This window comes from Cherax quadricarinatus, chromosome 5 (assembly GCF_038502225.1).
Source record: "Cherax quadricarinatus isolate ZL_2023a chromosome 5, ASM3850222v1, whole genome shotgun sequence".
Lineage (NCBI taxonomy): Eukaryota > Metazoa > Arthropoda > Malacostraca > Decapoda > Parastacidae > Cherax > Cherax quadricarinatus.
Window position 1 is genome coordinate 6,050,219 of NC_091296.1, and position 17,652 is coordinate 6,067,870.

Below are 17,652 nucleotides of genomic sequence, written 5' to 3' on the forward strand. Positions count from 1 at the left end.
CGCAAGATGAAGAAGCAGTTAATGTAGATGAAGAACCAGTTAATGTAGATGAAGAACCAGTTAATGTACAAGATGAAGAACCAGTTGATGTACATGATGAAGAACCAGTTGATGTACATGAAGAACCAGCTAATGTACAAGATGAAGAACCAGTTGATGTACATGAAGAACCAGCTAATGTACAAGATGAAGAACCAGTTGATGCACATGAAGAACCAGTTAATGTACAAGATGAAGAACCAGTTGATGTACAAGACGAAGAACCAGTTGATGTACATGAAGAACCAATTAATGTACAAGATGAAGAACCAGTTGATGTACATGATGAAGAACCAGTTGATGTACATGAAGAACCAGTTAATGTACAAGAGGACGAACCAGTTGATGTACATGAAGAATCAGTTGATATACAAGATGAAGAACCAGTTGATGTACAAGATGAAGAACCAGTTGATGTACAAGATGAAGAACCAGTTAATGTACAAGATGAAGAACCAGTTGATGTACAAGATGAAGAACCAGTTAATGTACAAGATGAAGAACCAGTTGATGTACAAGATGAAGAACCAGTTGATGTACATGATGAAGAACCAGTTGATGTACAAGATGAGGAACCAGTTGATGTACATGAAGAACCAGTTAATGGCCCGGTGGCCTGGTGGCTAAAGCTCCCGCTTCACACACGGAGGGCCCGGGTTCGATTCCCGGCGGGTGGAAACATTTCGACACGTTTCCTTCCACCTGTTGTCCTGTTCACCTAGCAGCAAATAGGTACCTGGGTGTTAGTCGACTGGTGTGGGTGGCATCCTGGGGGACAAGATTAAGGACCCCAATGGAAATAAGTTAGACAGTCCTCGATGATGCACTGACTTTCTTGGGTTATCCTGGGTGGCTAATCCTCCGGGGTTAAAAATCCGAACGAAATCTTATCTTATCTTACAAGATGAAGAACCAGTTGATGTACAATAAGAGGAAGCATCATGTACGAGGTCACTGGGCTCATGGCTGCCATCTCTGGTCCTCAGCTTGACGGCAGAATTTGAGAGCTCAGAATGCTTCCAGAAGTTGATATATTTGTGGGTAATTACACTATAATTGACCAGGATGTGTTTGAACTGTGGGTACAAGGTTACTCTGGTGAGTCACTCAACACTGTGTACCTGTCATGTTCATTGATGATGGCCCCTCAGGGGAGGTACCATACTCTCCCTTGTGGGTTTAGCGCTTGGTTTTGATTATAGTAAGTCCTTGATGCTAGTCAGGGGTTCTTGATCTAGTGAATTGGATCTGTTCTCCAGTTCCCTGAATTGAGCCTGAATGCCTTCCATCTCCCATCCCCACAGGTTTAGTGCTCTTCCATGAGTTTAATCCCTGCTGGTTTAGCGCTCCCCATTATAGTAATCATAGTATTGCTGAAGGCTTGATTAGTCTTTAATTTTGGGCATAAATCATCATTATATTTGATTTTTCTAGTCACAGTCACATCAAGGAATTGTGCCTTGATGCATGTGAGGGGCTCTTGATCCAAGCAGCTGGACATATTTTCCTTGAACCTGAATACCTTCCACTCCACAGGTGCTATATAAACCCTGTGAGTTTAGCACTATCCATTGATCAAAGTTGATAGATTATCACATACACGGGGGTCGTCCCACAGTTACTAAAAACAACAGACATAGCCCCACTCCACAAAGGGGGCAGTAAAGCAACAGCAAAGAACTACAGACCAATAGCACTAACATCCCATATCATAAAAATCTTTGAAAGGGTCCTAAGAAGCAAGATCACCACGCATCTAGAAACCCATCAGTTACACAACCCAGGGCAACATGGGTTTAGAACAGGTCGCTCCTGTCTGTCTCAACTATTGGACCACTACGACAAGGTCCTAAATGCACTAGAAGACAAAAAGAATGCAGATGTAATATATACAGACTTTGCAAAAGCCTTCGACAAGTGTGACCATGGCGTAATAGCGCACAAAATGCGTGCTAAAGGAATAACAGGAAAAGTCGGTCGATGGATCTATAATTTCCTCACTAACAGAACACAGAGAGTAGTCGTCAACAGAGTAAAGTCCGAGGCAGCTACGGTGAAAAGCTCTGTTCCACAAGGCACAGTACTCGCTCCCATCTTGTTCCTCATCCTTATATCCGACATAGACAAGGATGTCAGCCACAGCACCGTGTCTTCCTTTGCAGATGACACCCGAATCTGCATGACAGTGTCTTCCATTGCAGACACTGCAAAGCTCCAGGCAGACATCAACCAAATCTTTCAGTGGGCTGCAGAAAACAATATGAAGTTCAACGATGAGAAATTTCAATTACTCAGATATGGTAAACATGAGGAAATTAAATCTTCATCAGAGTACAAAACAAATTCTGGCCACAAAATAGAGCGAAACACCAACGTCAAAGACCTGGGAGTGATCATGTCGGAGGATCTCACCTTCAAGGACCATAACATTGTATCAATCGCATCTGCTAGAAAAATGACAGGATGGATAATGAGAACCTTCAAAACTAGGGAGGCCAAGCCCATGATGACACTCTTCAGGTCACTTGTTCTATCTAGGCTGGAATATTGCTGCACACTAACAGCACCTTTCAAGGCAGGTGAAATTGCCGACCTAGAAAATGTACAGAGAACTTTCACGGCGCGCATAACGGAGATAAAACACCTCAATTATTGGGAGCGCTTGAGGTTCCTAAACCTGTATTCCCTGGAACGCAGGAGGGAGAGATACATGATTATATACACCTGGAAAATCCTAGAGGGACTAGTACCGAACTTGCACACGAAAATCACTCATTACGAAAGCAAAAGACTTGGCAGACGATGCACCATCCCCCCAATGAAAAGCAGGGGTGTCACTAGCACGTTAAGAGACCATACAATAAGTGTCAGGGGCCCGAGACTGTTCAACTGCCTCCCAGCACACATAAGGGGGATTACCAACAGACCCCTGGCAGTCTTCAAGCTGGCACTGGACAAGCACCTAAAGTCAGTTCCGGATCAGCCGGGCTGTGGCTCGTATGTTGGTTTGCGTGCAGCCAGCAGCAACAGCCTGGTTGATCAGGCTCTGATCCACCAGGAGGCCTGGTCTCAGACCGGGCCGCGGGGGCGTTGACCCCCGGAACTCTCTCCAGGTAAACTCCAGGTAAACAGTACAGTAGACCCCCGCATAACGATCACCTCCGAATGCGACCAATTATGTAAGTGTATTTATGTAAGTGCGTTTGTACGTGTATGTTTGGGGGAATGGAATGGACTAATCTACTTCACAATATTCCTTATGGGAACAAATTCGGTCGGTTTAGAACAGGTCGCTCCTGTCTGTCTCAACTATTGGATTACTACGACAAGGTCCTAAATGCACTAGAAGACAAAAAGAATGCAGATGTAATATATACAGACTTTGCAAAAGCCTTCGACAAGTGTGACCATGGCGTAATAGCGCACAAAATGCGCGCTAAAGGAATAACAGGAAAAGTCGGTCGATGGATCTATAATTTCCTCACTAACAGAACACAGAGAGTAGTCGTCAACAGAGTAAAGTCCGAGGCAGCTACGGTGAAAAGCTCTGTTCCACAAGGCACAGTACTAGCTCCCATCTTGTTCCTCATCCTCATATCCGACATAGACAAGGATGTCAGCCACAGCACCGTGTCTTCCTTTGCAGATGACACCCGAATCTGCATGACAGTGTCTTCCATTGCAGACACTGCAAGGCTCCAGGCGGACATCAACCAAATCTTTCAGTGGGCTGCAGAAAACAATATGAAGTTCAACGATGAGAAATTTCAATTACTCAGATATGGTAAACATGAGGAAATTAAATCTTCATCAGAGTACAAAACAAATTCTGGCCACAAAATAGAGCGAAACACCAACGTCAAAGACCTGGGAGTGATTATGTCGGAGGATCTCACCTTCAAGGACCATAACATTGTATCAATCGCATATGCTAGAAAAATGACAGGATGGATAATGAGAACCTTCAAAACTAGGGAGGCCAAGCCCATGATGACACTCTTCAGGTCACTTGTTCTATCTAGGCTGGAATATTGCTGCACTCTAACAGCACCTTTCAAGGCAGGTGAAATTGCCGACCTAGAAAATGTACAGAGAACTTTCACGGCGCGCATAACGGAGATAAAACACCTCAATTACTGGGAGCGCTTGAGGTTTCTAAACCTGTATTCCCTGGAACGCAGGAGGGAGAGATACATGATTATATACACCTGGAAAATCCTAGAGGGACTAGTACCGAACTTGCACACGAAAATCACTCACTACGAAAGCAAAAGACTTGGCAGACGATGCACCATCCCCCCAATGAAAAGCAGGGGTGTCACTAGCACGTTAAGAGACCATACAATAAGTGTCAGGGGCCCGAGACTGTTCAACTGCCTCCCAGCACACATAAGGGGGATTACCAACAGACCCCTGGCAGTCTTCAAGCTGGCACTGGACAAGCACCTAAAGTCAGTTCCTGATCAGCCGGGCTGTGGCTCGTACGTTGGTTTGCGTGCAGCCAGCAGCAACAGCCTGGTTGATCAGGCGCTGATCCACCAGGAGGCCTGGTCACAGACCGGGCCGCGGGGGCGTTGACCCCCGAAACTCTCTCCAGGTCTCCAGGTACTGGCACCTGAACATACTTCTGGAGTGAAAAAATATCGTTAACCGGGGGTCCACTGTATACAGTTAATAGATTATCATACACTATGAGGTATACAGTGATGTACATATCTTTTAAACACTACAGTATAGTTAAAAAAACAAGAGTCATAAATGGCCATGTTTACTAAGCCATTATTGTTTACTTTCAGCGGAGTCTGACATTATGGTAGGGAGAGTTTATCTTAGTAATTTAGAGAATTTATTTTTGTCTTCATCTTTTAATGCATGTTTCTCCACAGTGGTGGAGACTGTGTCGGTACTTCAGCAACGGGGTGAACTGGAGACATGGGGTGCTACATTGGAGCTGCTGACCTCTGACACGGCTGACCACTACCGCACCTTCGGCTTGCTAGAAAAACTTTTGCAGACACCCACTAAACTAGCAGAGGAATGGACGTTTCAACTGGAACCTGCAGTCCAGAAGATGGTCATTCAAAAGTAATATAGCCCTTTGTTTATCATGGTAAAGGAGAATTTTTTTTTTACAGCAATAGTGATGAGCCTGGCTGAAGACCAGGCTTTGGGAATAGAATAACTCTTAAAACTCATCAAACATATATGCATGAAAGTAAAGTATTCAGTTTATATGGAATTCTTAACATGATTATAAATATCTGAATTTTTCCTCTTATTCAGACCAAATAATCTGAAGTAACTTGCTTTGATAAATGATAGAATGCGAACCATTCAGTTTGATATGAGTCATGAAGTTGTAATGACATGATTGCAAACAAACCACGGTACTGGTGGGGCTTGAACTTGCAGTGAGTCATAAAACTCCAGGCCAGTGCGTAAGCCTCTGGGCCAGTGGCTTACCCGCTGGCCTTGAGTTTTACAACTTGCTGCTTGTTCAAGCCTCACCCATACCATGGTCAGTTTGACCCATGTTCAGGGGTCTTTGCCCAGTGTGATACTTAATTTGTTACATTCAAATAGTGTAAAATGTATTATACTGTGTGTAAATAAGGTAATCTGAAGTCAGTGTTTAACACTGTATGAGGGTGAGAAGGGCAAGAATTTGAAGGAATAAGGTTAGATAAGATAAGATTTGTTCGGATTTTTACCCCAGAGGGTTAGCCACCAGGATAACCCAAGAAAGTCGGTGCGTCATTGAGGACTGTCTGTCTTATTTCCATTGTGGTCCTTCAATCTTGTCCCCCAGGTTGTGACCCATGCCAGTCAACTAACACCCAGGTACCTACTTACTGCTAGGTGAACAGGGACATCAAGTGTAAGAAATCATGCCCAACATTTCCACCCATGCTGGGGATTGATCCATGGACACTCAGTGTGTGAGGTGAGAGTGTTGCCTACTGAGCAAGAGGACCTACTCTGAGAGTTTAATTAGGAAATATGATGTAATTTAGTAATTGTAACAGTAGTACTAGATGAAATATGTAAGCAAGACTCATTACACCTGCTGCCTCTGCTCCTCTAGCAGTAAATAGATAACTGGGTGTTTGTCAGCAATTTTGGGTTGCATCCTAGGGAAGGGGACCCAAATGCAAAATAGAAATAAACAACATTATTTCACTTTCTTATATTGTCCTGGGTTAATAACCCACCAGGGTTACTCTAAAGAAAACTGTCACCTTTCCCTGTTTTACATTAGCTTAGGAATAATGCTGCCAGTTTGTGTTTTTATTCGGCATTTAGGTTCTCCCTTGTATGATGTACAATAATTATTGTCAAACATATGAAAGGATATAAGTCTTTGTTTAATATGCATAATAACAATTTATCATTATTAATCACTAAACTGTCATTTCTATTATTACAGATATTATGAATTTGATGATATAGTCATTCGAGAGATTCTTGGCAAGAAGCTCTCCAGTAGAACACGCAAAGATCTTGATGATGTTGCTGAAAAGACTGGCGTCCTACTACGATCATGCAGGTAGTATTGTTTTGTAAATAGATAAAAATAGTGGATTTTCCGAGATATTGACACTGTAAAGTTGTGTGAATGAACCTCAAGGCAGAGTTGTTGTTTTTATGGGTTAATTAGGCTTAAAATGAATTGCTGAGATCTGTGGAGATGTTAACATGTCCTCTGCATTAGTTTTTTGCTGTATTGAATGTATACTTTTAAACCAGTTTCTCTACATTTGCTATTTATGTTTGGTCAGGATAAGTTAATTAACCAAATTTAACCAATTACCCTACAGTAAAATATTCATTAATACAATGTATACAATAGTTCATAATAACAAAACTATGTTTTTATGAACACACAGGAATTCACTGACAAGTGCGAAAATAAGACAGTGTAATTCCAGTTTTAGTGGAAAAGAATTCTTTCGTAAGCCATGCGTGTCGTAAGAGGCAACTAAAATGCTGGGAGCAAGGGGCTAGAAATCCCTTGCCTCGGTGGGTCACCTTGCCTCGGTGGGTCACCTTGCCTCAGTGGGTCACCTTGCCTCGGTGGGTCACCTTGTCTAGGTGGGATGCGGCCGGTTCATTAAGAAAAGCAAAATTCCAATTTCCCAATTTAGTATCACAGTCACTTTACCAGCAATTCTGAATTACATTAAAATAGCAACATTTGCTTGAAAGAATGGGTTCGTATATGTGAAGTAAGCTGTAAGAATATTTGTGAGTTAAATGATTATGGAGAAGTTTTGAGGAGGACTGAAAGGTTCATAGAGGCTAGAATAAGGAAATATTTCTTTACTGTATACTGATCCTGCATTATGCCAGGGGTCTGTGATACAGCCACACCTTACTATACAGCCACACCTTACTATACAGCCACACCTTACTATACAGCCACACCTTACTATACAGCCACACTTTACTATACAGCCACACCTTACTATACAGCCACACCTTACTATACAGCCACACCTTACTATACAGCCACACCTTACTATACAGCCACACCTTACTATACAGCCACACCTTACTATACAGCCACACCTTACTATACAGCCACACCTTACTATACAGCCACACTTTACTATACAGCCACACCTTACTATACAGCCACACCTTACTATACAGCCACACTTTACTATACAGCCACACCTTACTATACAGCCACACCTTACTATACAGCCACACCTTACTATACAGCCACACCTTACTATACAGCCACACCTTACTATACAGCCACACCTTACTATACAGCCACACCTTACTATACAGCCACACCTTACTATACAGCCACACCTTACTATACAGCCACACCTTACTATACAGCCACACCTTACTATACAGCCACACTTTACTATACAGCCACACCTTACTATACAGCCACACCTTACTATACAGCCACACTTTACTATACAGCCACACCTTACTATACAGCCACACCTTACTATACAGCCACACCTTACTATACAGCCACACCTTACTATACAGCCACACCTTACTATACAGCCACACCTTACTATACAGCCACAGGCAGTATACATAAGGCATACACATGTAAGATTTAAAATTCTTCAGTCTGAAGAATGGATGATTCAACCTGAAGATTGAAGTACCTGTTTTAGTCCATAAAAGTTTCATTATAATCTGGATGATAATTATCATATTCTTCTTAGAAAGGTAAAATATAATGTTAATTCCTTATTTTTTTTTTTTTGTGTGTGAAAATATGAAAGTCATATACCGTGGACCCCCGAGTTTCGTGATTAATCCGTTCCAGAGAGTCTGCCGAATGTCGAAATTGCCGAATGGTGAAACCATTTTCCCCATAAGAAATAATGGAAATAAAATTAATCCGTTCCTGACACCCAAAAATATTAAAATAAAATATTTTTTTCAAATTAAATAAAGATTTACATACTTAAAACAATGAGAAATCAAGTACATAGATATAAAAAATAATAATATCATTACATTTACCTTTACTGAAGGCTTCTGGGTGGATGGAAGACGGGAGGAGGGGATAGGAGGAAGGTGTACACTATTGTTTGGAAGGAGAATCTCCTTCCATTAGGACTTCAGGTATGAAGTCCTTATCTGGGGTTATTTCCCTTCTTTGTTTTTTAAAGACACTGGGAACAACTTGAGAGTCACTGGACCCCTGTCGCACAAAATATCTGTCCACAGATCTCTGTGTCTGGCGTTTCTTTAAGATTTGTCTGAAGTGGGACACAACACTGTCATTGTACATGTTGCCAATATGGCCTGCAACAGCTTTGTTAGGGTGAAGTTCACCCATAAATGTTTGCACTTCAGTCCACTTTGCACAAATGTCCTTAATCTTTGAAGAAGGCACCTTCCTCCTTCTCTCTTCCTCCTCTCCTCTGCAGCAGTTTCCTGAGCTGTGATCTGTTGCTGTTGCAGATGAAGCTCTTGCAGCTCTTCAGTGGTTAGCTCTTCCCTGTGGTCCTCCACCAACTCTTCCACATCCTTGCCACTCACCTCCAACCCCAGGGACTTCCCCAATGCCACAATAGATTCCACAGCTGGCATAGGCACCTTAGGGTCAGCCCCAAACCCTTCAAAATCCCTCTCTTGTACACATTCTGGCCACAATTTTCTCCAAGCAGAATTCAAAGTTCTGCAAGTCACTCCTTCCCAAGCCTTACCTGTAAGGTTTATGCAAGTGAGGATATTGAAGTGATCTTTCCAGAACTTTCTTAGGGTCAATTCAGTGTCTGAGGTCACTTCAAAGCACTTTTGAAACACTGCTTTGGTGTACAGTTTTTTGAAGTTTGAAATGACCTGCTGGTCCATGGGCTGGATGAGAGGAGTTGTATTAGGGGGCAAGAACTTCACCGTGATGAAACTAAACTCCTCCACTATTTGCTCTTCCAAGTCTGGAGGATGAGCAGGAGCATTGCCCATTACCAGGAGGCACTTGAGTGGCAGCTTATTTTCCAGGAGGTATTTCTTCACACTGGGGCCAAACACTTCATTAAACCAGTCTAGGAAAATTTCCCTTGTGACCCATGCCTTACTGTTAGCCTTCCACATCACACACAAATTACTCTTGGCGGCACTGTTTTTCTTGAACACTCTGGGATTTTCAGAGTGATACACCAGTAAAGGCTTCACTTCGCAATCCCCACTAGCATTACTACAAAACATGAGAGTAAGCCTGTCTTTCACAGGCTTGTGTCCTGGGAGCCGTTTCCTCCTGCATGATGTAGGTCCTCTTTGGCATTTTCTTCCAAAAGAGGCCTGTTTCATCACAATTAAACACTTGTTGGGTTTTGAATTCTCCAGTGTCTACGCACTCCTTAAACTCCTGTACAAACTTCTCAGCTGCTTTTTTATCAGAACTGGCAGCCTCACCGTGCCTTATCACACTGTGAATGCCACTACGCTTCTTAAATCTCTCAAACCAACCTTTGCTGGCCTTAAAATCACAAGCATCACCACTTGTTGCAGGCATTTTCTTTACGAGATCATCATGCAACTGCCTTGCCTTTTCACATATTATCAACTGCATAATACTATCTCCTGCTAACTGTTTTTGGGTAATCCACACCAACAATAACCTTTCCACTTCTTCGAGGATTTGCGATCTCTTTTTTGTCAGCATATCTACCCCTTTTGCAACAACAGGACACTTTATTTCCTTTCCCTTTGCCACGATCGAAGTGATGGTTGAATGGGGTTTGCCATACATCCTGGCAATTTCTGTAACACGCACTCCACTCTCATATTTTTCAATGATTTCCTTCTTGAATTCGATCGTGTTCCTCACTTTCTTTACCAAAGGGCTTGCACTAGCTTTCCATGGTAACTTATTTAGCAGTTGCAAGCACAAAAAACAATGGATCATTATGAAATGTATTGTATGAACCCGCGGGGTGATGGTCACATGCTGGTAAACAATGGCACACTGAGTGTGAATGGTGCGGGAGACTGGCTTTGTGTGCGCGGTGACGGGCGGATGGTTGCCGAATCACAAGTCCAATCACGAACCACGAGGCTAAATTTTGCCAAAAAAACTTGCCGAAAGTCGGATTTCATGAAAGTTGATGCCGATGAAACTCGGGGGTCCACTGTACAGTAAGTATAATGTATTAGCTGTGGGTATGGCAATAAACATTGTAGGTGCGAGTATTTTTTGTAGGCTGAAAATAATGCGAAAGGTCTTAGTAACTATTATTTATTATACAGTGGAACCTCAAAAATTGAACTTAATCCTTTCCAGGAGCTAGTTCTAAATTTGAAAAGTCTGAAATTCGAAGCAATATTTCCCTTAAGAAATAATGGAAATACAATTAATCCGTTCCAGAAACCCAAAAATATTCACACAAAAAATACTTTTTATAGAGATTAATTACAGTTTTACATACAACAAATACTATAGCTTTTAATTATGGATTGTAATACATATAAAATAACATTTTTACTTACCTTTATTGAAGATTGGTGATGGCATCTGGTAGATAGGGAGGAGAGAGGGAGGGAATTGGGGTTAGTGTTTGAAAGGAGAATCCCCCTCCATGAGGACTTCAGGTAAAGCCGTCTCTGGGGTTACTTCCCTTCTCTGTCTTTTAATGCCACTAGGACCAGCTTGAGAGTCAGTGGACCCCTGTCTCACAAAATAACTGTCCACAGTCCTCTGTTTCTGGCGCCTCTAACATTCCCCTAAAATGGGACATGGTTCTGTCACTGAACTTGTTGCAAAGATGGCTTGTTTCAGCTTGCTCAGGGTGGTACTTCTCCACAAACATTTGGACATCATTCCACTTGGCACAAATCTCCTTAATCTTTGAAGAAGGCGCCTCATCCACTCCCTATGTTAACACCTTTTGCAACATCAGCTTCCTTGATTTGTTCTTTCTTTGACAGGATAGAACCGATGGTCGACTTGTTTTGTCCATACATCCTGGCAAGCTCAACAAGTCTCACACCACTCTCATACTTCTGTATTATTTCCTTCTTCACATCTATGGTGTTTCTCACTTTCTTTACCACAGGGGTACCACTAGCAAGTTTCTTTGGGCCCATGGCAGCTTATTTCACAGTCCCACAAGCACTAAACACAACGAAATAATCGTAAAATACGTGAATGAGAGCGCAGGTTAGTGTTCACTCAAGCATAACAAAGCTAGACTGCTCACGGTGCCTGCACGGGGACACGGACAGAGCGGGCGGTAGACAGGTCCCGTACCCGGCGATCTGAAAATAGGGGTGCGTTCGATAATAGGGACACAGTTTGTCCGAAAGAATGGTCCTATTTTCGAAACGTTCGATATGTGATGCGTTCGATTTTTGAGGTTCCACTGTAATGGGTCACTGGAACTGTTTTTTTATTAAGAAATATATTACATATTGTAATTTATTAGTCATGAATAGTTACCAGTCACTTTAAATATACAGTGGACCCCCGATTAACGATCTTTTTTCATTCCAGAAGTATGTTCAGATACCAGTACTGACCGAATTTGTTCCCATAAGGAATATTGTGAAGTAGATTAGTCCATTTCAGACCCCCAAACATACACGTACAAACGCACTTACATAAATACACTTACATAATTGGTCGCATTTGGAGGTGATCGTTAAGCGGGGGTCCACTGTACTGTAAATGTTGTGTAATATTTTTATTGTCGTAGTAACCAAATCTGCGAGGTTATTGAAAGACTGGTGTGTAGACATAGCTTTTTATTTTATCATTTTAATATGTATGAAGTTTATTGTTTTATTGCTCCTCACCTAAATAAAACTTCAGTTGCAATGCATTAATTCTTGGCTCAAGTATTGTTCTGTTTTTTTCAGGCGACAGTTTGATAACGTTAAGCGGATCTTCAAGCAAGTGGATGAAATGACCGGCTCCGTTGTCACAAACATTCAGTCAGTGTTTCTTCTGTCAACTCCTCTGGCCAAGTGAGTCGAGCAGTCTGTCTTTGCTTCATCATGGCTTCACTAGCTGCACATGTTCTTGATCAAGTAGTCTTAGTTTTTATATACAGGTGCTCCTTGACGTACAGTGGTTTGACTTACAGTATTTCGACTTTATGATATTGCAAGAGCAGTTACTCTGGAGCTCAAACTTAAGATAATTACCCATCATGAGGGCGGCAAGTCCATAACTTGTATACATTTTTTTACTTTTCAATACTGGTATTTAGTTAGTTACAGGAATTATTTATTTACTTATTTAGTGACAGTAGTTATTGATTTACTCATTTATTTAGCATATTATATTTATATTTGACTTACAATATTTTTTATTTATAATGGGTTCATCAGAGCACAACCACCATTGTAAGCTGAGGATCAGCCCCTACACTGCCGCTGTAGGGGTATTAACTCTTTCACTATCGGTCCTGTAATATTACGGTTTGCAAGCCAGTGTTGGTCCTGTAATATTACGCCAAAATTCTAGCGGCTTCAAATATTGCAGGAGAATGCTGGTAGGCCTACATATGAGAGAATGAGTCTGAGTAATCAGTGTGCACAGTATAAAAAAAATCCTGCAGCACTTAGTGCTGTAGGATTGCTGTGTTTTTCGTTTAAAACGCCAACTTTGCAGTGTATTTTCATATGGTATTCATGGTTGTATTCTCGTTTTCTTGGTCTCATTTGATAGACTGGAAAATATGTTACAGAAATAGAGATGATTTTGAATGGTTTACGGACGAAAAAATACCTTGACATTGAACTCAGAGTAGTGGAAATGTTCAATTTTTGCCTATGTTCAAGAGTAAATAAATCATGTCACATGTGCAATACATGTCAACTGGTGAATCTAATATGCTTTCACATATGCACTGATATTATTTATACCATTTTTACAATAATGCAATAGTCTGCATAACAGTAAATCTTCAATTTTTTGTGTGAATAAAAATTCAAAATGGAAAGCAAGCATAATATAAGAGGGGCTTGGAGACATGACTAATGAATAGAGAAAATATTATTTTAGTGCTAGGAATGTTTGTATTGTTAATTTTGAACCCTATTTTGAAATTGGTGTTACTTGAATTGTGTATGAAACTGGCAAAATTACCAATTTCTCATCACTTTATTGGGTAGTTGAAATCGGTAAATGGGTGGTTTCTTGTACTCAATCAATAGGACAAATGGAGTTCTAGCGAAACAGCTATGAGTTTGGTCGACTGGAACACTGGAATTGGCCGAAAATTAGGCTCAAAGTGGGCGAAATCATCGATTCATGAATATTGCCGAGACCGCTGAATTTATGAGAGAGTATTTCCATAAGTTTTCCATCAAATTTCGAACTTTTGGTGTCATTACCATCGGAAAAAGATTCTCTATCGTTTCATAAGAAAAAATAATATTTTTTTAAGTTCTTCAACACTGAGAGCAAGATTGTGAGCAGGGGTCTCGACAGTGAAATGGTTAATCTCATTTCTTGGATCTAACCTACTAATTCCCTTTACCCATATGTTGTATGACCCCTTTGGGTTGAGTTCTTCAACATAATTGCAAACTCTCCTCACTTAATGATGGGGTTCCATTCCTAGGAATAGGTAGGTAAGTGAATTGGTCGTTAAGCGACGAGCATACTATACTGGTAGTGGGTTTGTGTCAATCATCTCTAGACATTTTTTAATGTCACTTTTGCACTATTTATAACATTTCTGGTATATTTTTGAATGTTTATACAGTAGTGTACTGTATACTGTAATAAAGAGAATAGAGGAAATCAGCTCTAATATACAGTATTTAGGTATGCATACTGGTCAAAGAGCCCATCATAAGTCTGAGGTGTCAGTAAATGAATATGTTGCTAAGTGAGAAGTGGGTGTATATATTGTTTAACTTGTGTTTATTCCTGTAACCACTAAACTTTTTACGTCAAATCAATGAACGTGCTCATTTTTGGAACTGATCTAACCCCATAACTTTTAAAGAATTCATCTTAACTTTTTCTTGTATAAAACTAATAGTGTTTTTGGGGGCGGGGGAAGAGGATGGTTACATATCTAGTTTTCTTGTTCATTGTTTGAGTACGTGAGTAGATAATTTTTCCTTCAATTTCAGAAAATATGCAGCTATTGTCTTCATTATCAACAACCGCTTTGAGACCAGCAAACGCAAACTGAATTATCTCACCTTTGAGGATTTTTGTGTGTGTGCCTCACTGATGATGTCCACCTGGACGACTGCCAGTCCTCTTGCTGCTGGGGGTGCCAACACTGGACCAGATGCAAGAGATGACACAGATTTTGATCGTGACTTCCTGATTGAGCTCAGGGACTTCAAGTTTTTATTGGATCGTGAAAAAGAGCATCGAAAGTAAATATTACATGATTCTTGTTGAATATCTTTCACTGTAATGTGTAGTTGTCCATTTCATTATCTGTTTCTTATGATTTCTGTATATTAGCTGTAGTTTTGGGAGGTAAATTAAACCTATTGTACGTACTATGAGGGGTCAGTCTTTCTGAAAGTTGTTTTTATGGCAATGTGTGGAGTTTTTAAGGTTAAGACTAAGATTCTTAGTTTCAGCATGATACGGTGTTTGTAGAGAGATGAATAACATTCAGGTGTGTGTGTGCAGAAAATCCCTTTATGTGCAGAGTATTTCGGGCAAACTTAAGACTTTCTTGAGATTAATGAGGCAATGACTAACTGAGCGCTTTTTAATACAGTCTCTTAGGGAGGTTGTAGAGATAAATTTAGTAGTTAAAATGACTCCAAGAAAATTGAACTTTGCATTATTGCAGTGTTGTTGTGAAAATATCCCTTATGCATTTTGCTTAATAATAGCCCATCAACACTCATGTCTTACTGTGTGTAATTTATCAGTTAAACTTTATCGTAGGTACTATATGTATATGTAAATGAAATGCCTTATATATATGGTTTGCTACTATCTGCAGTTTTGAGCATCCCTGGCAGGTCTTGGAATGTATCATCTGCAGATACGGGGAAGCTACTGTATTACATAATATAATGCAGTACTGTAGTGCAGTACAGCATAGAAGGGCCCTGCTTTACACTGTTTCACTAATACCATTCTTCATTTATACCATTCTTCATTTATTCAGACTTCCAACAATAAATATATTCACCACTTGCTATAAGTAAGGATGAAAATATTTTAAGGTAAGTATTGTGTGTACCGTATATGCATTTTTTAGGTCTAGCTCTCTTGCTTACTTAATATACATATGATAGTGTAAACATGTTGTGTCTTTTTTATATGCATTTGAAAGTGAAAAAAGTTATGTTTCATTTTACAGCGATTTTTGCTTTTACAGCAGTAGTCCACACCCTAACCTGCTGCACAAGTGGGGCCCTCCTGTACTGCAGTGCAGTACAATACTTGCTCACACACTGAATTTTGCAAAAACAAAACTTGGTAAAGGAAGTTACTCAACTTTCAAACTTGTTGCACTCCTGATATTTCTGCTTACAAATAAGTTTTGTTAAAAAAACATTAATACAAAACTGCAGTATGACCATATTGCAATTTTGGGGTCATAAAACTTTATTTAGTTGCAGAATGCTGCTAACCCTGATTTTGGACCTATCCTTTCCTTGAATTGAACTTGATTGCTTCCCATTCTCCCAGGTACTATGTGATCCCTACGGGTTTAGTGATCCCCCCCCCATGAATGTAGGAATAATAATCATAAATTCTATATGAAACTTCTCTAGTTTATATATTTTGATTTTTGTTTATCTAACAGTGTGACTTTAAGTCATCTTCGTGGGAAAATTCCAGACCGTATGTGTTCAGAAGTTGAAAACAATTTCAAGGTGTACTCACGAGGCATCATTAATATTGGATGTGCCCTTAATAACACCAGAGACATGCGGGACTTCTTCGTTGACACAGTGGAAAAGGTGGTAGACCCCTGTCGTCAGTCACGATGGAAGGGGACAGAGCTAGAAGTGTTCCTTCAGGTATATACTGATGCTGGTTCTGCACTCGACATTATGACCAGGTAAGGCCAAATTTCACATATTTATTTTGAAAATGAGCATATTCATATATACTCCATGGGGAAGTGGAGAAGAATCCTTCCTCTGTAAGCCATGTGTGTCGTAAGAGGTGACTAAATTTGATAGTGGACTGACTACAATGTGGTCTATTAACTATTAATGTGATAATTGAAACAGGAACACAGTGTTTTATATTTTGGAGTGTGAGCAGGGTAATATTTTGTGAAGGGATTCAGGGAAACTGGTTAACTGGACTTGATTCCTGGAAATGGGAAGCACACAATGCCTGCACTTTAAAGGAGGGCTTTGTGGCAGTGTGGAGGGACATCTAAGCTGTCATATCTGAGCGCCTCTCCAAAGACAGTGATTATGTATGATTGATGGTGAAAATGTTGAATGATGATTAAAGTTTTTTTTTTCTTTTTGGGTTTCTCTTTCTTTTTGGGTCACCCTGCCTTGGTGGGAAATGCTGACGTGTTAAAAAAAAAAATGTCTATAAAGTGAAATGGAATAAAAGTTAACTTATAGTGATGCAGTGGTTTATTTGTTTAGTGAAATGAGATATAGATGTCGTTTTAGCATTAGATACAGAAGGGGTTACTAGTTCCTTGCTTCTGGCATTTTAGTCACCTTCAGCATTCATTGCTTATGAAGGAAGGATTATAACCCGCTTCTTTCTGGAATCAAAAGGAAACAGTACTAGGGCAACAAATTAAGAAATTAGAAAGAAACTCTTGAGTGTGCATATACATGCACAATTGCATTTGTGTAGTGTTTACTGGATGTCATTATGTGGTAGTAGTAATAGTAGAAGTGGAAGTAGCAGCAGCAGCAAGTTTTTCCAGTTATCTTTTGTGTTTATGATACAGAAAGAAAAGAGACTAGTACAATCAGCAGTGTCTTGTATAAAAAAAATTCTGGTAGGGGACTATGGCTTTGTGTTGGGCCACATCTGAAGCATAAGGTTCAACTATGGGAAGTAAGATACATGTTTGGTAGCAGAGCAGGAGTTGCGCAAATTAACATTAAGATCAACAACACTCTAATTGCCAGACATAATGAGGGCAAATTCCTAGGCCTATACCTCGACAACAACCTGAATTTCAGCACCCATGTCCAACACATAAC

At 40.4% G+C, this 17,652-nt stretch overlaps 1 protein-coding gene across 5 annotated transcripts in view; it reads left to right on the top strand.

Moving 5' to 3' along the window:
- Positions 1-955: 955 nt before the first annotated feature.
- Fibp (acidic fibroblast growth factor intracellular-binding protein) overlaps positions 956-17,652 on the top strand; it is a 40,468-nt gene continuing 23,771 nt past the window's right edge. For 4 of the 5 annotated variants that reach the window (XM_053771319.2, XM_053771321.2, XM_053771322.2 and 1 more), the window contains exons 1-6: positions 980-1,137; positions 4,926-5,124; positions 6,467-6,586; positions 12,382-12,489; positions 14,614-14,868; positions 16,269-16,526. In XM_053771319.2, the coding sequence (XP_053627294.1) occupies positions 1,053-1,137; positions 4,926-5,124; positions 6,467-6,586; positions 12,382-12,489; positions 14,614-14,868; positions 16,269-16,526 (1,025 nt within the window). In that variant the 5' untranslated portion in view covers positions 980-1,052. Of the gene's footprint in view, positions 1,138-4,925; positions 5,125-6,466; positions 6,587-12,381; positions 12,490-14,613; positions 14,869-16,268; positions 16,527-17,652 lie in introns of all 5 variants that reach the window. The other variant, XM_053771323.2, reaches the window with a different exon arrangement.